General features: G+C 38.8%; 1 protein-coding gene across 3 annotated transcripts in view; it reads right to left on the minus strand.

Annotated features, from left to right (window-relative positions):
- FBXO11 (F-box protein 11) overlaps positions 1–17,181 on the minus strand; it is a 74,427-nt gene that overhangs the window by 1,419 nt on the left and 55,827 nt on the right. For all 3 annotated transcript variants that reach the window (XM_050314557.1, XM_050314556.1, XM_050314555.1), the window contains 13 exons: positions 15,848–15,954; positions 15,625–15,762; positions 6,778–6,995; positions 6,375–6,460; positions 6,199–6,293; positions 5,049–5,171; positions 4,862–4,947; positions 4,417–4,493; positions 4,160–4,303; positions 3,129–3,239; positions 1,904–2,011; positions 495–603; positions 1–99 (listed from right to left, as the gene is read on the minus strand). In XM_050314557.1, the coding sequence (XP_050170514.1) occupies positions 1–99; positions 495–603; positions 1,904–2,011; positions 3,129–3,239; positions 4,160–4,303; positions 4,417–4,493; positions 4,862–4,947; positions 5,049–5,171; positions 6,199–6,293; positions 6,375–6,460; positions 6,778–6,995; positions 15,625–15,762; positions 15,848–15,954 (1,501 nt within the window). The remainder of the gene's footprint in view (positions 100–494; positions 604–1,903; positions 2,012–3,128; positions 3,240–4,159; positions 4,304–4,416; positions 4,494–4,861; positions 4,948–5,048; positions 5,172–6,198; positions 6,294–6,374; positions 6,461–6,777; positions 6,996–15,624; positions 15,763–15,847; positions 15,955–17,181) is intronic.

Consider the following 17,181-nt stretch of genomic DNA (forward strand, 5'->3'; position numbering starts at 1 on the left):
CTATCATGTCTAATGAATTCTACGTCATGTCCTTGATGGCACTTCTTAATGCAGTTCACACAGATGGCGTTGCGGTCTGTGGTGTTGCAGGTGTGACACCTGAAGGGAAAAGCAGCACATCAGGCATGAGCCAAAACCCGATGAGCTCTCCAGCAAAAGGCAGAACAGCACTAAGGAAAAGGGGTGTACAGGGCTGTAAAGCTTGGGATTTTTACGCAAACTTGGATTTCACAGCACACTTTTTGTTGCTTGTGTTGAAAATGCAGTTGTGCTGTGTAATCCCTCAGGCTGAGGTTCACAGTACCAATCTGTTTTCCTCAAGCCCACAGTAAATACCAGACAACGGGATCTTGTTCAATCCTCCTATTGCTGCTGAGGGAGAACACGCATTTGTGTGTTCATAGACATATGGCAACTGTTCTAGGGACCTTGTGCGAGGAAAAATGGTGTTTATATGAAAACCTCACTGTAGGTGACGGGAAAGAACCTGTTACCTGTAGAAGTCATGCATCGGGTAGCTGGTGTAGCTTGAGATCTTATACAAACACTGGCCTCTACTGACAGCTTTCTCTATGGCATCTTGATTGTTCATTATTTTGTTATCTGTTGGAGGGAAAAGACAAATCCAGAACTAGTCACACCTGGATCAAAGACTTATTTTTTTTCCTTGAGGTGTTGAAGCAGATGGCCCATTAGGAAGTTAGTTCTGTGCCTACATTTTAGTTTTGGCATTTCCACATATCAAATCCTCAAATGCCAGCTCACAAGGCACATGCCCCGAGTGCTGTGCACTCCTCAGGCGAGAAACACTGTTCTGCACCGCACACACAGCACAAAACACCTGACAGCCTCCATTTGAATATTCTGTGCAGAGGCCTGTGAATAAATGGTTGCAGACACAAGCCTTTCTACTTTTCTGCTGGGGAGTCTGAAAACTGAATGTTTAAAAGTCTCTCACCTACCAGAAGGACTTTTACACATCCTTTAGGAAGAGAAAAAGGATTGCTCTTTCTCCATCAGAGTTTAGGAATAAGATGCTTTCCAACACAATGGAAGTGGAAATTAGGTCTGACCAGCTCCAGCAATTAAAAGATGTGCCCAAGGCACAGGAAATTTGATAATCCTCTCTGTTATTCAGCTACTAGATCTTGTGTCAAGTCCCGAAGTGCACCTCAAACAAGATTTACCCACCCCCAGTAGTGTCAGAGCACCAACTGATGCAGGGAGGAAGCCCAGGAGCTGTGGAATGGGGAGCCAGAGCTTGAGTTTGAAGTGGTTTAAAGGATCCACGGGAAGAGACTTAACAACTACAACTAAGCATGTAAAAATTCTGCAAACTGAACCTTTTTCTTCTAGAAAAACCTCCTGGAGCTGTCTGGAATTCAAACCATCATTCCCATCTTCTTCAACTAGATCTTGTCTCATGCACACTTCCCCACTATATGTGAGAATTTTATGTATGTAAACTGTATTTTCTGAAGAAAGCGATTTGGGAATGTAAATATTCATGCTTTTAGATCCTAAAAGTGAAGTGAGGCATGTTTCTTTACTGGACACTTCTTTTTAGATATGTGAGAAAAGACTTTCCATTATACTAACTTAAAATTAGAGTTTGAGATGAGGGCTGAAGACCAGTAACCAGTTCAGAAGCCATTCTGAGACAGGAGAGCTAATAACAGAGTTTTAATATTATAGCAAAACCTTAAGCTACCTTTGAAAGTGTCTGTCTAAAAATCTTAACACAGCCTAACTTGGCTCATTACCTTCCGCTGAAACTCTCAGTCACAACTCAGCTTAAGGTGGTACCAAATGTGAGCCTCAAAGGCTGCAATAAACCCAAGACCCAGCACCAAAGGAAAAAATGGCAAGTGAACAAACACAACCAAGGAGGGCTCAGGCTCACCTTTCATCGTGACATTGACACCAGATGCTAGAAATAAACCTCCAAAGCGGTTGTTGAAAATCTGATTGCCTTCTAATGTTGCAGTCGCATGATTTGTTATTTCAATACCTTTATTGGGTCGGGGGAAGAAAGAAGAGAAAAGAAAGCGGCAAAGTTAAATCCTTGGTGATTGTGCATTGGTACCTCTCTCATGTTCTTTATTTTTTAAAACCGTCATAAAAAAACTCAGGGGGAAACTGCACTGTAATTTGTTAAAAAACTGAGGTTCAAATGCTGCTGTTGAATCCTTTCAAAGAGCTGCAGCTGGCATGCAGTTTCTGGGAGGAACAGCACACTACTGGCCTATCTTGTAACAAAATGGTACTATGATCATGTATATTTTCAAGGGGGATCTGATCTCTGGGTGGTTAAGGCTGTCATCTTCATGTACATTTGCAAGTTCTTGTGCACATACCTTACCCTTTTTAAAATATCTTTTTAAAAAGTTCTCAAGATGGGAACCTAAAATCATTTCTTTAACTCTTAGCTTTTATCAGTAACCCGTGTCTTCCAAGTCATTTGTCCGGGACTGCTCTTGACAGCAACCTATCCTTCCCCCCCACCACACTGAAACAACACCTTTAGAGGCTCTTCTCAGAAAACTTGCTTCTTCTGAAAGAAAGATGGGAGAAAACTCAGGAATGCAATTTTAGTTGAAATGGAATGGAATGCAAGAAGTATGGAACGGAGATGATTAAACAGTAAATTGCCAAAAAATCACTCTTAAACATTCTTCATCTCTTTTGGAGCAAGAAAAACTCATATTTGTAATTTTTCTAGTTTATGGAGTGAGAAAGTTGAACTTGAGATGCAATTCAAATCTCTTCAAAACGTGTATTTGCTCAGTTTCTCAAGTTTTAAAGCAGTGATAAAATATTCAAACCAGCATCCAGCAGATCAACTATGAATATGTCCTAGACAATTTTATCAATTACTTCTAAAATAAAACAATGAAAAATTATTTCTTTAAAAATATAAGAAGAAAGAATGTGTCACTTCTCAACACGCTAATAATTCCAGAGACTGCGATAAACATATTCTGGCTACAATTCTGAATTCTCAGATGACTCCTAGAATACACTATTAAAATGTCTAAATACCACAGGGTAAAGAAACTCAGAGTTAGCTTTGTGAAGAGCTTACTGCAAGCTCTAACACTTCCAAATTTGATTTAAACAACACAAACCTGCAGCAAATCCATCAAATATTCGGTTTTTCCTTAGCACAGGGTGGCTATTGGTGCTGATAAGAACACCAGCTTGAGCATTCCTGAAGATATCATTCTCTTCCAGAAGACCTACGACAGACCAACACACAAAACATTTGGGTCTGGTAACATTTCCTGACCTGTAACCATTCTGTGACATACTTTCAAAAGGTCTCATCTGTTATCATCCTGCTAATTCCTTTCATTTGGAGAATGCCCACCAAGAGCACTGAAGTTAGTGATAAAACTTTAAAGTAATTGGCAGTGTATAATCTTGGAAGTGTATTTTTTCAGTATACAGAATAGAATTTGGGATTGTAAGCACCATTACAGAGAATTAAGTCTTTTAGCTTTCCAAATTTTCTTCTGTTTTTTCCAACACCTTTCTGTTCTTGTCTTCTAAAACAAGCAGCCCGCTAAAGCCAAGTTTCACTTGCATTTTTCTGGTATTGCAAGACAGGATTACTCTGAAATGCTTAATTTAAAATTAAAGCTCATTTACAGCAAACGATTATCTACAAACTATGAGAAGCTTGATATCAGGACATACAAGTTAGGAGACTTCAGACAGGGACCACTTCTAAGTTTACAAGTATACAACAGATTCCTCAGAGATCTGTCTTTCCCATCCCCCACACCCTCCCTAAATCTTGGACACTGGCAGAACCTGAACTGTTCAGGTGCATGATTCTGACTACGTGACTTGAATTCAATATTGTATTTCAGTCAAATGGCAAAGCTTACAAAAGCAGATGGGATAAGTACTGTCCTAAGCAGCAATCTAACAGTCGTCTTGGATGAGATTAATTACCTCTCTGCCTCCCACAGATTTCAGTATTACTGATGTAATTAAGGCTAAAAAGCATATGGGTATGTTCACTATAACTATTTTATTACTTCAGAAGACAAGAGCTATATTTCTAAAGAGCACTTGAAAAAGGACACTGTTTAATCTGAAATTAAACTCTTATCCAGAATATTCAGTGTATGCCAGTAAGAGAAAAAAATACCTCTTCCCCCATTAAATATACAGATGCCTCCATCTCTTCCATCATGGATTTTATTTCTTCTTAGTGTAGGATTACTGTCTGTTTTAATCCATACACCAGCCATTGCATTATCAAAAATTTCATTGTCTTCTATAAATCCAAGGCCTAAAATTGAGGAAAGGGTGGAAAAAAAAATAAAATCAAGAAGTATAATAAATAATAAGAGATAACATTGCAGAGCATAAACCATTCTGGATAAACATGAAAAACAAACCTACCAGAATTATAGACAAGAATACCACCATTCTGACCACCCCAGATCTTGTTGCGTCTAATTTTGGGGTTGCTTCCAGTTCTAGAGTAAAATGTAAGGAAAGAAGTAATTTAAAATAGTTTACTACATGCCAAGGCCAAACATTTAAAACACATCTAAAGAAGTGCACCACAGATCTCACTGCTTAAAAATCTTAGTAAAATACGGTTCTTTCCAAACATGGAAACATATTTTAGCTTTACAGACTCCAAGGGCCACCGCATATTCTAGTCAATATTCGGGCTCTATTAGTAATTACTTTCTTGTAGGTTAAAGCAGAGGGTATTCAAAAATACTGGATTTCAAAAAAAGTTATTTTTATAAACAAAATTACAAGAACAGTTAAAAAGACATAAAAGAGCACAAGCCAAGCTACATATGTTTTGAGATAAAAGCAGAATAAATGTTACCTTATCTGAACCCCTGAGTACATGTGATTATAGATGTCATTGTCTTCTAACACGCCATGTCCATTGTCATAAAAATAAACTCCAACCTAACACATCAAGAATTAAATTATTAGTTCCAAAGTAACGAGGCATAAAACCACAGACTTTCTTTTCTGTGGCCCTCTTGTAACCACAGAGCAAAACTCACTTGTTTTCCACTGTGTATTCTGTTTCTCCTCAAGACTGGAGTGCTCCCTGTTGTCACCCAGACTCCAGCCAAAGTATTGCTGTAAACTTCGTTTTCCTCAATCACACCTTGTCCTTTTTCATGCTAAATCAAGATGATTTAAGAGTTGAGAATACCTAATAATGTTTTTCTGCTGTACACATCCCTCCCCAACATGGCTTCTTTACTGTTAGTAAAGTAATTCCTTTCCATTTGAGTACATTTTTTCACTTTTTTCTTTTTCCTAAACAGCATATCATGATTTTCTATGCCTGCCATGAAACACCCTGCATGTAAATCCTTGTATTTCAAGGCTCTGCAGTGGTATTTGCAAATCTATGCTGGCTGGCAGCATGGCTGCTCCCCAGCACTGTGCACTCACATGAAAGCTCTGGCATGTGGTTCTTAAACCTACACCCAGCCCTGTCCACCAGAAGGACAAACAACTGGCAGTACTATCCCCACCATGTGTTTGGGCTCCCAGGTAAAGCACCAGTGTTCTTGGTCAGGGAAAGCTGTTCTGGTTAGATTTACACAACGAACAGATGAAGCTGCACACCTGCAGCATTAGCTGAACCTTAGGTAACTTCTGGCAGAAAGTTATACAAATATTTCTCCAAATCTGATATTGCTAAAGGCAACCTAACAGCTCTTTCAGTTCAATCAGCAGAGCCTTGCACACACTGGAAATTGTGCTTTATTCTCCACTTCTACAGTACACAACTGTACAGAAATTGCAATGTAAATGACCCTGAAGGCATTAAAAAAAAAATCTTATTTGAGGTTAGTGGTAAACACATTACACTCCAAAAGAGCTGAGCAGACGTCTAGTTTTTTAAAAATGACATACTACTATGAAAACTAAGCCTTTTCAAAAAGCTTTTAACCAAGAAATGATGAAATTCTGCAATCTATCCCATTTTAAATATTTTACTCTGTAATAGGGAAAATTTAGTGGCATTCATAAAAGCCTTCATCTTTTAAATAGCATCGGCTTCAGTCTCTTACAAGGAACCCAGTTTAGAACACAAGAAACTCAATCACTGTAAACACAAACATTTTACAGAGTACTCTTCTCTATGGTTTATAAAACAGAAGACAAGTTTGTAGCCTGTCTGTAGGCTGTACTTACCACGTAAATTCCGCCATGTTGACCATCATGAATCTTGTTGTGTCGAACTATGGGACAGCTGTTTGTTCGAATCTGTATTCCTGCTAATGCGTTACCTGTTAACAGAAGTGTTATTTAATACTACTTAGATACTCGCTTTTCTCAGAATTCAAGGTGCAACACGCAAATCAGCTTACCATAAATATCATTTCCTTCAATAAGGCCTCTTCCATCACCAAAGATATAAACACCACCTTGATTCCCATTAAAAATTGCATTGCCCCTAGGAAACAAAAAAAATCCACATTATGAAGAATGGTTCTAATATAGTGTACAATAATACATGTGTATGTAGTGTTTAGGACTGTACACTACTCAGATTTAAAATAAAGACCTTATGTTCTGTTGCTTTGAGAAAGATCTACCTCCACGTGTGTACACAAATTAAAAATGCAGTTCAACTGAACACAGACAGAAATTTCATTTCTACATATACAGTAGTATTTATGGTTCATTACAATTAAATGAAATTAAAGTGCACTTCCCCCATCCCCACCAAATCTCTTCTAAATAGTGAAATATCAATGAGGAAAACAATACCTTATTGTTGGGTCACTGTTTGAGGTAATCCAAACACCTGCAAAATTGTTTGCATAGATTTTGTTCTCTATGAATTGTCCTCTTCCTTTTTCATGAACATAGATTCCTCCAGTCTGGCCATGATGGATTTCACACCGCACTACTGTTGGATTGGCATATGCTTTCACTTCAAAGCCTGCTATCCTGTTTCTGTGTATGTTGCAGCTTTCAAAGTAACCCTTAGGACACAAGACATGCAGCTTCCTGGTTAAAAGTCCTTTCTAAAATGAAGGTTATTTTCCCTCCCCCTTCTAAATACAATCCTCATTTAAAAGGAAACAGTACCAAAACTGACAACACGTAAGTACGTACATAGGTAATTAAAACAACTGCTGCCACTATATAATTTCATCCCCCCCCCCAAAAAACCCACTGTGTATGCATTGCTATTTATTACTACCCATGCAACACCAAGCAAAAAGGGCAACTCTGGATATAGTACCTTGAACAGAAGTCTGTATTATGTTCCCTTAGCAGCTCCTGAGGCCACAGAGCCCACAGGTCCAACAAAAAGAAGACACTGCTACGGAGAAGACTACCTACTTGTTTTCAGACCAAGAACTACATATATTTGGTAGAAATATGGTTTATGTATGAAGAAGTGTGCTAAATTTCTTTGAAACAACTAGTCAAAATAAATACATATGAATATAGGAGTTCAGTAATTTTTCCAGGGCTGGACTGGTCTGAGCTTTTGGTACTTTTTCCTTTTTTCCCTTTTTTTAAATGGTATGCACTTCCACTTAAGACCCTGCAGTAGCAGCAGTAGACCTACAATAGAACAATATTAAACAAGTGCGTTATAAACAGCATAGCTACAGAAAGAAAAAAAAAAGGCCATTGCACAAATCCATCCCAGGTACGCTCCTTATGTGCCAACAAGCACTTGCGTAGCAGCACAATGAATTGGTCCATCTGAAAATTAATCTAGCAAAATAGCAGTTTTCTGCCCAATGATTTCTCTGATTCTAATTCATTCCAGCACCTTGCAAAGGAATTGTGTCAGTCCTTTGAGAGCATATTTTTGAAATGGTCTCAAAGCATTTTGATACTCAAATTCAGCCTATTCTTGAGGTGAACTTTAATGTTATTTCATGCCCATTTTGCCCAACTAAAACAGCAGACACTAAACAACTGAAAGACAGGAAGCATCTCTTACTGGAGAAGGTAGACAATCACCCAGTGATATGTTTTAATCTGTGGATGGCCTAGATGCAAGCTCTTGAAAGCTCTAACTACCTCCAGCAAGCAGCTGCAGAGAGCAGGACTACAACAGAGCATGTGACATTCAGAGCAGGATTCTGCTGCTGACAACCAACCAAAACTGTCCCTTCCATCCAAGAACACACGGTTGAAAGATCAAGTGAACCAGTCTCAGTTCTTTCTTTCCTCCTAGATGTCTATCTCTCTGTGCCTTGCAAAGCCCTCTATAGTGTAAACAATCTATATGATTCCACCTATAACTGTAGCAGTACCAGTCTTGATAATGCAAAAGATTACCTGTTTAATGAACTGATTAACATTTAGTTAAAGGTATACAGGTAAAACATCTGACCCAAAAGGAAAGGTCACGACTGTCACTGATCTTTGTCATCCCCAGAGGCACCTCATCCATCCCTTTCCTGTAGCCACCTAAGTTATTTAGACTCGCTCATCATGAGACTTGTTATACTTGTGAACTAAAAAAAAGCACAATTCCTGCCACTGCTCAGAGTAACTGGATTCCAGTGTTTGTACTCACATGATCTACCAACCAGAACACCTGAAGCCTGGAGCTTCTACTACTTATCACGTGGAAATCAGTCAATTTACTGCCAGCCTAGGTAGTCAGCACCCTGTTTCATTGTGCTGTGAATTGCTAAAGGACTCCATCAAACTTATTTTGATTACAAAACAGCAGAAATACATCCAGTTCAATGAGGAAGTCAAGACAACTTGCACTTCTCTCTACTCTGAGGATTGTAGCCAGGAAAGACATTGCATGGATTAAACATTCTCCAAAAAAAGTACCTTCCCATGTGCACAGCTTGGCTCCCCAGACTCCTCTGGGTGATAAATAAAAAAGTCAAATGGAAGATGCCTACTTTCTGTCAATATTCAGAATATGTTTTTTTCAAGGACTTTGAAGAAATCCAATCCTAAGTGAGTCAAGATGTTTTCAGAGTTCTCAAGGAAGTTACACGCTAACAGACAGGGGAATCTAAAAATCTCTGAAATACACCTTCATGCCAACAGGCAGTGTTCCGGACTTCTTATCCCAAAAGGAAACACTTTTTTCCCCTCATTTTCACCTAAAATGAAGCCCTCAGAGAAACTTAAGTTAAGATGACAATTTGGCAGAAAGGCAAGCTTGATTCTCATAATGGAATACCTAATTTCAATTGAAATGTTACTAAACATGGTCTGGTATCTTTTTAAATACTTCACACATTGCCCTCCCTTTGCGGGCCAAATATGACTACAGCACCCTAATGAAAGAAAAGAAGTATTTCACAGCCATTTAGGATGCCATGCAGACAATAAAAACAAACAGAGCCTTTATCATGTGATCTGCAATATCTCCATAAGCACTGTTAATTAACAGTATGGAAATTTTGGTTAAAATACTTTTAATTCTTGAAAACAGTACCATATACTGTATAGCTTTTTAACTTGCTTGGAAATGAAGTGAAAGAGAAGGCTCCTTCCCTTCTGCTTGTGTCCCAGTGTATCTACATAATATGCAAGTTCAGGGAGGAACAGAAGAGGTACCTGTAGGTACACTGTGCTCTGCCCACTACATCCTAAGAATACCATAACATCACTTGACAGCAGAGTACAAGTGTCATTTCTTCAGAAAGCAGAAAATGGAACCTTCACAAGGATTGCTCTTCTACGTCCTCTAAAAAAGGTTGGTCTGCTGATTCAGAAAAACCTGAGAATCTGCTGTTAAGCCTCTGTAAGGGAAATGCTCCTCTAAAGAGGGAGAATAAAATGAACTAAAACTTTATGTCAGATAATTTTATAAGGCTGACTGCTGGGTCAGAAAGTCAAAGCTTTCTGCAAGGTAAGATCCTGTAACATTCAATATTCATAACACGAAACTGCATTAAAGAACCCACTCCAGCTCAGTCGGAGTCAGCTTAAGCTGAACTGCAGGCTTTGAGCTGTCGTGGTTAAACCCTGTGAATTTCCACAACTGTTGAGACCATGTCTGACCATTACCTGTGTGCATCATCATTAAACCGAATTCAGTCAAAACAATAGAACTGCTGTTTGTCAGAAACACACGCCCTCATTCCCAGACTTCCTATTTCCTACGCCATTCTCTGTTGATACCAACAACTTCTTTGGCCTAAATTCACCGCAGAGGGAGGGCTAAAACACATTTCAGTCTCTAAGATGCACCCTGGCAATCCCTGGAATCTTTTCAGCCACCAGAGCTAATTCCTTTCAAAAGCCATTGTTGTGCCTTTGAACTGTAGCCTCTCAAAAATCAGTCTAGTGATGAACTTCTGGATCCCAAGAAATCATGTACGGGTTCAGACAACATCTTCTCTCTGGAAAGTTAACAAATATTTTTTTAACAATGAAATTGTTTCCAAGTATGGAGATAAATGATCTATTATCCACAAACCTTACTGCCAGCTCCAGCTATAACCAGTACCACCATTAGACAGGCACAGCCTGCTCCTTTCTTACCACTTCTGTCTCACAGCACACACAGTCTGCCTGACACACAGCTCTTAAGCTCTGTCCAGCTGTCAGGCAGCTCAAGCCCAGATCCTTTATGGAGACTCTGCCAGGAAGCTATTAAGGTCAGGAAGGTCAATATCCCTCCTCTGCATAGAGGGATTGCAAGCCTGATACTGCCTTCACCTCCTTCTAAGACTCATTTTCAAGTGTGCTGGGTATTTTGCTTGTGCTTTGGGGTGGTTTCTGGTTATCATCATCTAGCAGAAGAAGAACCTGGATGACATCACCTGGCAGGGCCAGGATTGCTAAGAAAAAGAGGCCCTTATGATTAATAAGGAAAAGGAATACAGAAGACATGGAAAAAGTACTACAGTCTTACACAAAAATACCAAGTATAAGGCAACTCAAAATACCTTAGCAGCAGGTTTCTGCTTGAAAAATACTAACTATTAAAAAGTAGCTCTGTTCATCAGATTTATTTAAAATGCCAGGCAAAGCACTCGCTGTGTGCACAAGATGACAGCTACAGTGACAGAAAGTGTGAGCAAGAATGCACCGTTGCAGCCTGTTAAGATCTGAGCAGGTAAAGCAATCACAAACAAACACCACAGGAATGATAATGTTGATGTTCTCACACAGTACACAGTGAACAGAAAAAGAGATGATGACAAAGATGGGCTCTGAACAGCTGGACAAACTCAGAAGACTTTTTACATCAAGACAAACACAGTAATTGAACTTTGATTTTTTTTTCTTTCTGTATGTTGTCAAGTTTAACAAACACTGCTTTGAGGGTTAAAATTTTAAAAATTATGGGATTTTGTTTGCTGCTTTTCTTCTCAGAGGAATTTTCCTGCCGTTTATTTCTAAAAGAACTATTTCTTCTTTCTCTGTCTCAAAGATCACAACATTACAGAAATACAGAGGTAATTTATGTTACTATTTGAACAACACAGATATTTGAAGAAAAAAAGAAGATAACTGTGCAAGCTTCCTAAATATTTACTGACGCTGGTATTCTAAACAGGGTAAGAAAAACAAACAAACAAACAACAGGAGACCAAGATAGAAAAAACCAAACTGACTCTGTGCCAATTTAATCAAATACCAATTAGAAATGTGACTGACAACAGAAAAAATACGTTTATAAAAACTTGTCTCCCAAAGCCTGGAATAGTCTTTATTTGAAAGTTGGTGTATTTTTATAAAAATTCAAATGCAACATAAAGAAAATCACATCCAAGATGCAAAACCAAACCCTTTGTTCTTAGTGCGCAGCAAAAGGTCAATTGAGTTTTAATGTCGACTGTATGGAAACTGGCATATGCCTAATTTTTTTTTTTACTTATATACACACTTCTTTAAATGATCTGTAGTACTTAAAAGACTGAGCTGTAAATTAGTCACAATTACCCAACTTAGACACATGTTGCTATATTTTTACTTCATCAGAAAAAAACCCCAACCAAGTAATAGTGAGTGTTGTGATTGTCATTTGGGAGCAGTAAAAATGAAGACCATGATGCCTAGATCTCAGCTTTAAACTGTAAAATTATGCTTATTCTTACAGTAAGTTGGAACTTCTCTGTTGTTTGCATACAACTACTAAATACAATTTATGACAGATGTCTGGTAACTCGTCTCAGGCAACTGCATGAGAGGTCAGGGATAAGGCACTGAGGGTTGCCAATGCTATGGTGCATTTTTAATGCCTGCTTGTTAAACCTTCCACACAGCACTAAGGCAAACATCAGAATACTGCCAGTTTAGAAATAAGAGGTTAAGTTCCTACAAGTATCAAAACACAAAGAACAGTCTGAGAACACGGAACTCAAAAACTGAAAAACAAAGCACTCTTGAACCTTTCGGAGCCAGCACTCCAGCACAGAAACCCACGGGAAAAGAATGTGTAGGATAGGAATTCAGCACTGGAATGTACTTATCCCACTTCACAGTCACAAGGAATATGAAAAAAAACCAAAACAAACATCCCCCAAAGTAACAGAAAGGAAGCAAGAGAAATGAATGTAGAAAAGCCACTAATTTGTTTAGGTATACAGAATTTGTATCTCAAAGATCCCATGTCACTTTGCCACTTAATGAGTATGTAAATATTACCAATGATGTAATTTCATTAACTCTATCACTAGACATGATGCATAAGAGAGGCTGATGCCAAAGCAGACTTTGAGATGGGAGTACAGAATCTTTCAAAAGAGTTTATGACTATAAAATATTTCAATACTATTTGCAGTTGAGATAAATATTATTCACAGGTATAATAAATATTATAGCACAGGTTAATGTGCTAGTGTTTCCTCTAAACAAAAGAGAAACATTTATTTCTATTCAGTTTTGCTTGTGATATCACACTGATCACAGAATTGAAACAGGTTTTTCAGTGGTAAGAAAACAGATCAAATACACTTTTATTTAAAATTAATCAATTGAATTCAGTCTGTTTTTTTTTTTAATAGTTCAATACTCATATATTTAATATTTATACTTCAGTACTTAAACACGAAGCAGCTCCCAGCCAGACTTTCCACTTAACCCTCAAGCCTACACATAGACACCTCTCCTCTAGGAGTTACTGAAGCACTCTCCTTTACCAGTTTTTCTATAGTTGAAACCACTTCATTAAACATTTCCAAGCCTACTTAAGTCTTGGAGGGACATATGGATATATGTATCCACTGAAGCAGATTAGCAGTGCTTGTACAATATGTTAGTACAGCATAATACAATCCAAACAATGAGATAATATAAAACAAAGACATAACATCTTAAGTTTGCCACCAGTCTTTGCAAAACAGTCAAACAACTACATCTCTAGAGAACAGAAAATGATGTAAAGTAATCCATTAGAAGGTTGCCAGCTGGGCATTCTTCTGGGCTGGTGCAATCTTGCCCAACACAGAATAAATATGCTCCTTAAGAAGTAACTATGAGAGCAGAAAAGAGGCACCTAACAGCAGAATCCCATCACAATTCTCACCTTCCACTGGAAAGAAGATTTTATGCCTGCAGCAAAAATAGCAGCACTCTGTGACCTGTTTACCTTCCACTGAAACCAGAAAACTGCAAATCCAACAGCTACAACTAAGCACTGCCTCGATCCTTCACTCCCACCTCCCCAGCAAACTGGGTGCAAAGGAGAAAGGCCTCACTAGTTCCTGTCCACAGTGGATTTTCTGTTAATACTATTTCCAGTCTGCCAACTGTCATCAAAAGCCTCAGGAGATCTGGGTTGGAACCTGCTGAGGGTGCACTTGATCCCACTGTCTAAGTCACTGATGAATGGTACTGGTACCAGTACAGACACTGAGGGACACAACTTGTCACCAATTTCCACCTGGACATCAAGCCATTGGCCTCTACCCTCTGGATGCAACTATCCAAACAATTCCTCATCCATCAAACAGTCTATCCATCAAATCCACACCTCTCCAATTTAGGGAGAAGGATGTTGTGGGGGACTGTGCCAAAGGTCTTACAAAAGTTAAATGGCATCTGTAGCCCTTCCCTTGCCCACTGATGTCACCCCATCACAGAAGGTCACTGGGTTGGTGAGGCAGGTCCTACCCTTGGTGCAGCAATGCTGGTTGTCCCAAATCACCTCTTCCATGAGCCTTAGCAGAGCTTCTAGGAGGATCTGTTGCATGATCTTCCCAGGCATAGGGGTAAAGCTGACAGGTGGCAGTTCCCAGGGTCCTCCTTTCTGCCCTTCTCAAAACTGGGTGCAAACTTTCACATGACTGCCATGACTTCTCAAAGATCATGAAGAGTGGCTTGGCAACTACATTAACCAATTCCCTTGGGACTCTGGGATGCAACTCATCAGGTTCCATAGACTTGGATATGTTCAGGTTCCTCAGGTGGTCATGAAGCTGATCTCTTACAGTGGAAGGCACTTTGTTTGCCTGGTCCCTGCCTCACAGACCATCCACTTGAGAGGTGTGGGAAGAAAGACTGCCAGTGAAAACTGAGACTAAATGTTGTTGAGTACCTCAGCCTTCTCCTCACCTTGTTACCAGTGTTGCTCATCGGTGGGGTTGCTTTTTTTGACGTTCCTTTTGTGGATGACATACCTGTAGAAACCTTTCCTAATATTCTTTGCATCCCTTGCCAAGTTCAGCTCCATTCCACACTCCGGCCTTCCTGAACCCATCCCTACACAATTGGACAGTGTCTCTATACTCTTCCCAGGTCACCTGTCCCTGCTTCCACTGCCTGCGCATTTCTTTCTTGGCCTTGAGTCTGACCAGCAGGTCTCAGCTCAGTCATGCTGGTCTCTTGCCTTCCTTTCCTGATTTCTTACACCTGGGAATCAAGAGTTTTTGCACCCTATGGAAAGCATCCTTAAAGATCTGCCATTTTAAGAGTGACTAGATGAAAACTGCTTGTTTTGTCAGCTGGGTGGGGGGAATTGGGAGTTTGTCATTCAAGCAGGAAAAACAATGATTTGGCACTGTTTGGTAGTCATGCAGAATATTTTCCTAAAACAAATTAGCAAATAATCATCTTTCATTTCAGTGGCAAAAATCCATTCTGTTTACTTCAAGAGCTATCAATTTTTTTACTTCCTACTTTACATGTATTGGGAAGTTATCGACCTCACCCCTTATGAAAGAGGGTCTGAATTCTGATATGAAATTCTGTTTTAAAATTCCACATCTAATCCCATGCTATAAAAGTCCTTCTTCCCAGAGAAGTTGTTTCAGAGTTTTAACACTAAAATAAGGTTAAGTCTCCGCAGAGCATGTTTTTTCATTTCTAAATCTTCTAGCACCTTGTTTTTTGTTCCATTTCAAAGGGAAAAGAATGAAGCATAAATGTAAGCCTACCATTTACATCCTATTTCAAGAGGTATTTTGTCACTGTAACATAATACAATGTAACAGGCTGCCAATCAATTGCAAAAAGCTTGCTTAAACCTCTTTCAGATAAAATTGTCTTTAAAGTGAAGTCTCCCACTGAAGGGCAAGAGAACATCAGTAGGCATATTTTAAAGCACCTGTTCATAAGTAAAAGCATGTTTTTTTAAACATTTCTTCAATGACAGGCAAAATGTGAAGGCTTCAGTTACACAACATCTGTATTTCTTTCTTCAAAAGGAAACATATATATTACCATGCCATGGTCAAAAGTGAAAACGCCAACGTCACGTCCATGGTGAATGTGATTCCGTCTGATAATGGGATTTCCATGGTTTTTAACCCAAATTCCTGCTAATGCATTATTGGATATCTCATTGTCCTCATATATTCCCTGAGAAACAAAAATGTAAATTAAAGCAGGAATCAAGAACAGTAAACAATTTTATCAAAGTAAGGAAATTCATACAGAAAATTACCTGTGCATGGTCTGTAATGTAAAGTCCAACATTTTCACAGTCGCTGATGTTACAGTGTTTAATAGTAGGACAAGCTCCCTGGCCACTAACACATACTGCAGAGCCAACTGGAAGAAAACAGTACAGTTACCATAGCTTCAAAGTATAGTGTATTAATAAATAGTCTGGCAGTGCTTTTGCAAGAAAAGTTAGTGTGAACTGATATTTAAAAAAGATTCAGCGTGGCCAGTGCCAAAACATTGCAAGACACTGGCAGAAAAACACTAATGTCATTATTTTGCAGATGCAAAAACCACGGTAGGAGTTGCTTTAAAATCACCCTGCCAAGGTTATACAGCTGCCAGGACAATGGTTTATACAATAATTAATGCTTATGAAAGTTCTCATTTATTTCCCTGCGTTAGACCCACTGTATACTGACTGTTCACAATAAAGGACAACAGAAATAGAAAAAAATTCTATGCTAATTACTGCCTTGTTTTACTTCCCTTTAAACCTTCACAACTCAGTACTTCAAAGAGGCCAAACAAATAATAATTTTGTAACATACAAAGACACACTGTCTAACCAGAGATGAGCAGGACACAAATGCACAATCCCAAATACAGACAAAACATCAGGAACCAACAGGTCTCTTCTTGGCTGAGTTACAAAGCTCCTTGAGTGATTTCAGCTACCATACCATAACCTAGAAAATAAATCTTTTTCAGGAAACTAGGACTCAAACTGCTCAGGACTTCAGCAGATCAGCTCAATTCCCTGAATCCCATGAAGCATGAAAACATTAAATTCTGCAGGCACTAAAAGTCAACAGCAGATTCACAGTGATTTCTGAAAGGTAAGACCTCGTCTCAGAGTACTTGGTTTATGTAACACACACCATCACTAAATAAACAAGCCAGTACCTGCTCTGTTAGTAAGTTTTCATATATCCTTCTAGCAAATTACCACAGAGACTGTACTTTAATAATTCACAGCCTCATTTACAGAAAGCTTATTTTTTTTAAATTCCTAAAGATATTATTCTGATTGTCTAGTCTGACCTTATGAATAATAGAGGCTATACTAATTCCCTGAATTAAGTCCTGCTTCAATTCTAGTACCAGGAACTTCAACAAATTATCTCTTCGAAACACATTTAATTTTGACTCTATGATTTCCAGCAACTGAGAAACCAGTATAAAGCTTGTTAGGTGGTTACAGAGCCGTTACCCTTTTAATTTACACTTTAATTACTCATCTGAATTCCTCCAGTTTTAGCACACAGTTACTGGTTCTCTTTACACCAATGTATGCCATACCCAACACACACATGTTTAGTGCAAGCAATTTTC

This window comes from Myiozetetes cayanensis, unplaced genomic scaffold (genome assembly GCF_022539395.1).
Source record: "Myiozetetes cayanensis isolate MyiCay16 unplaced genomic scaffold, myiCay2020 scf2-11, whole genome shotgun sequence".
Taxonomy (NCBI): Eukaryota; Metazoa; Chordata; class Aves; order Passeriformes; family Tyrannidae; genus Myiozetetes; species Myiozetetes cayanensis.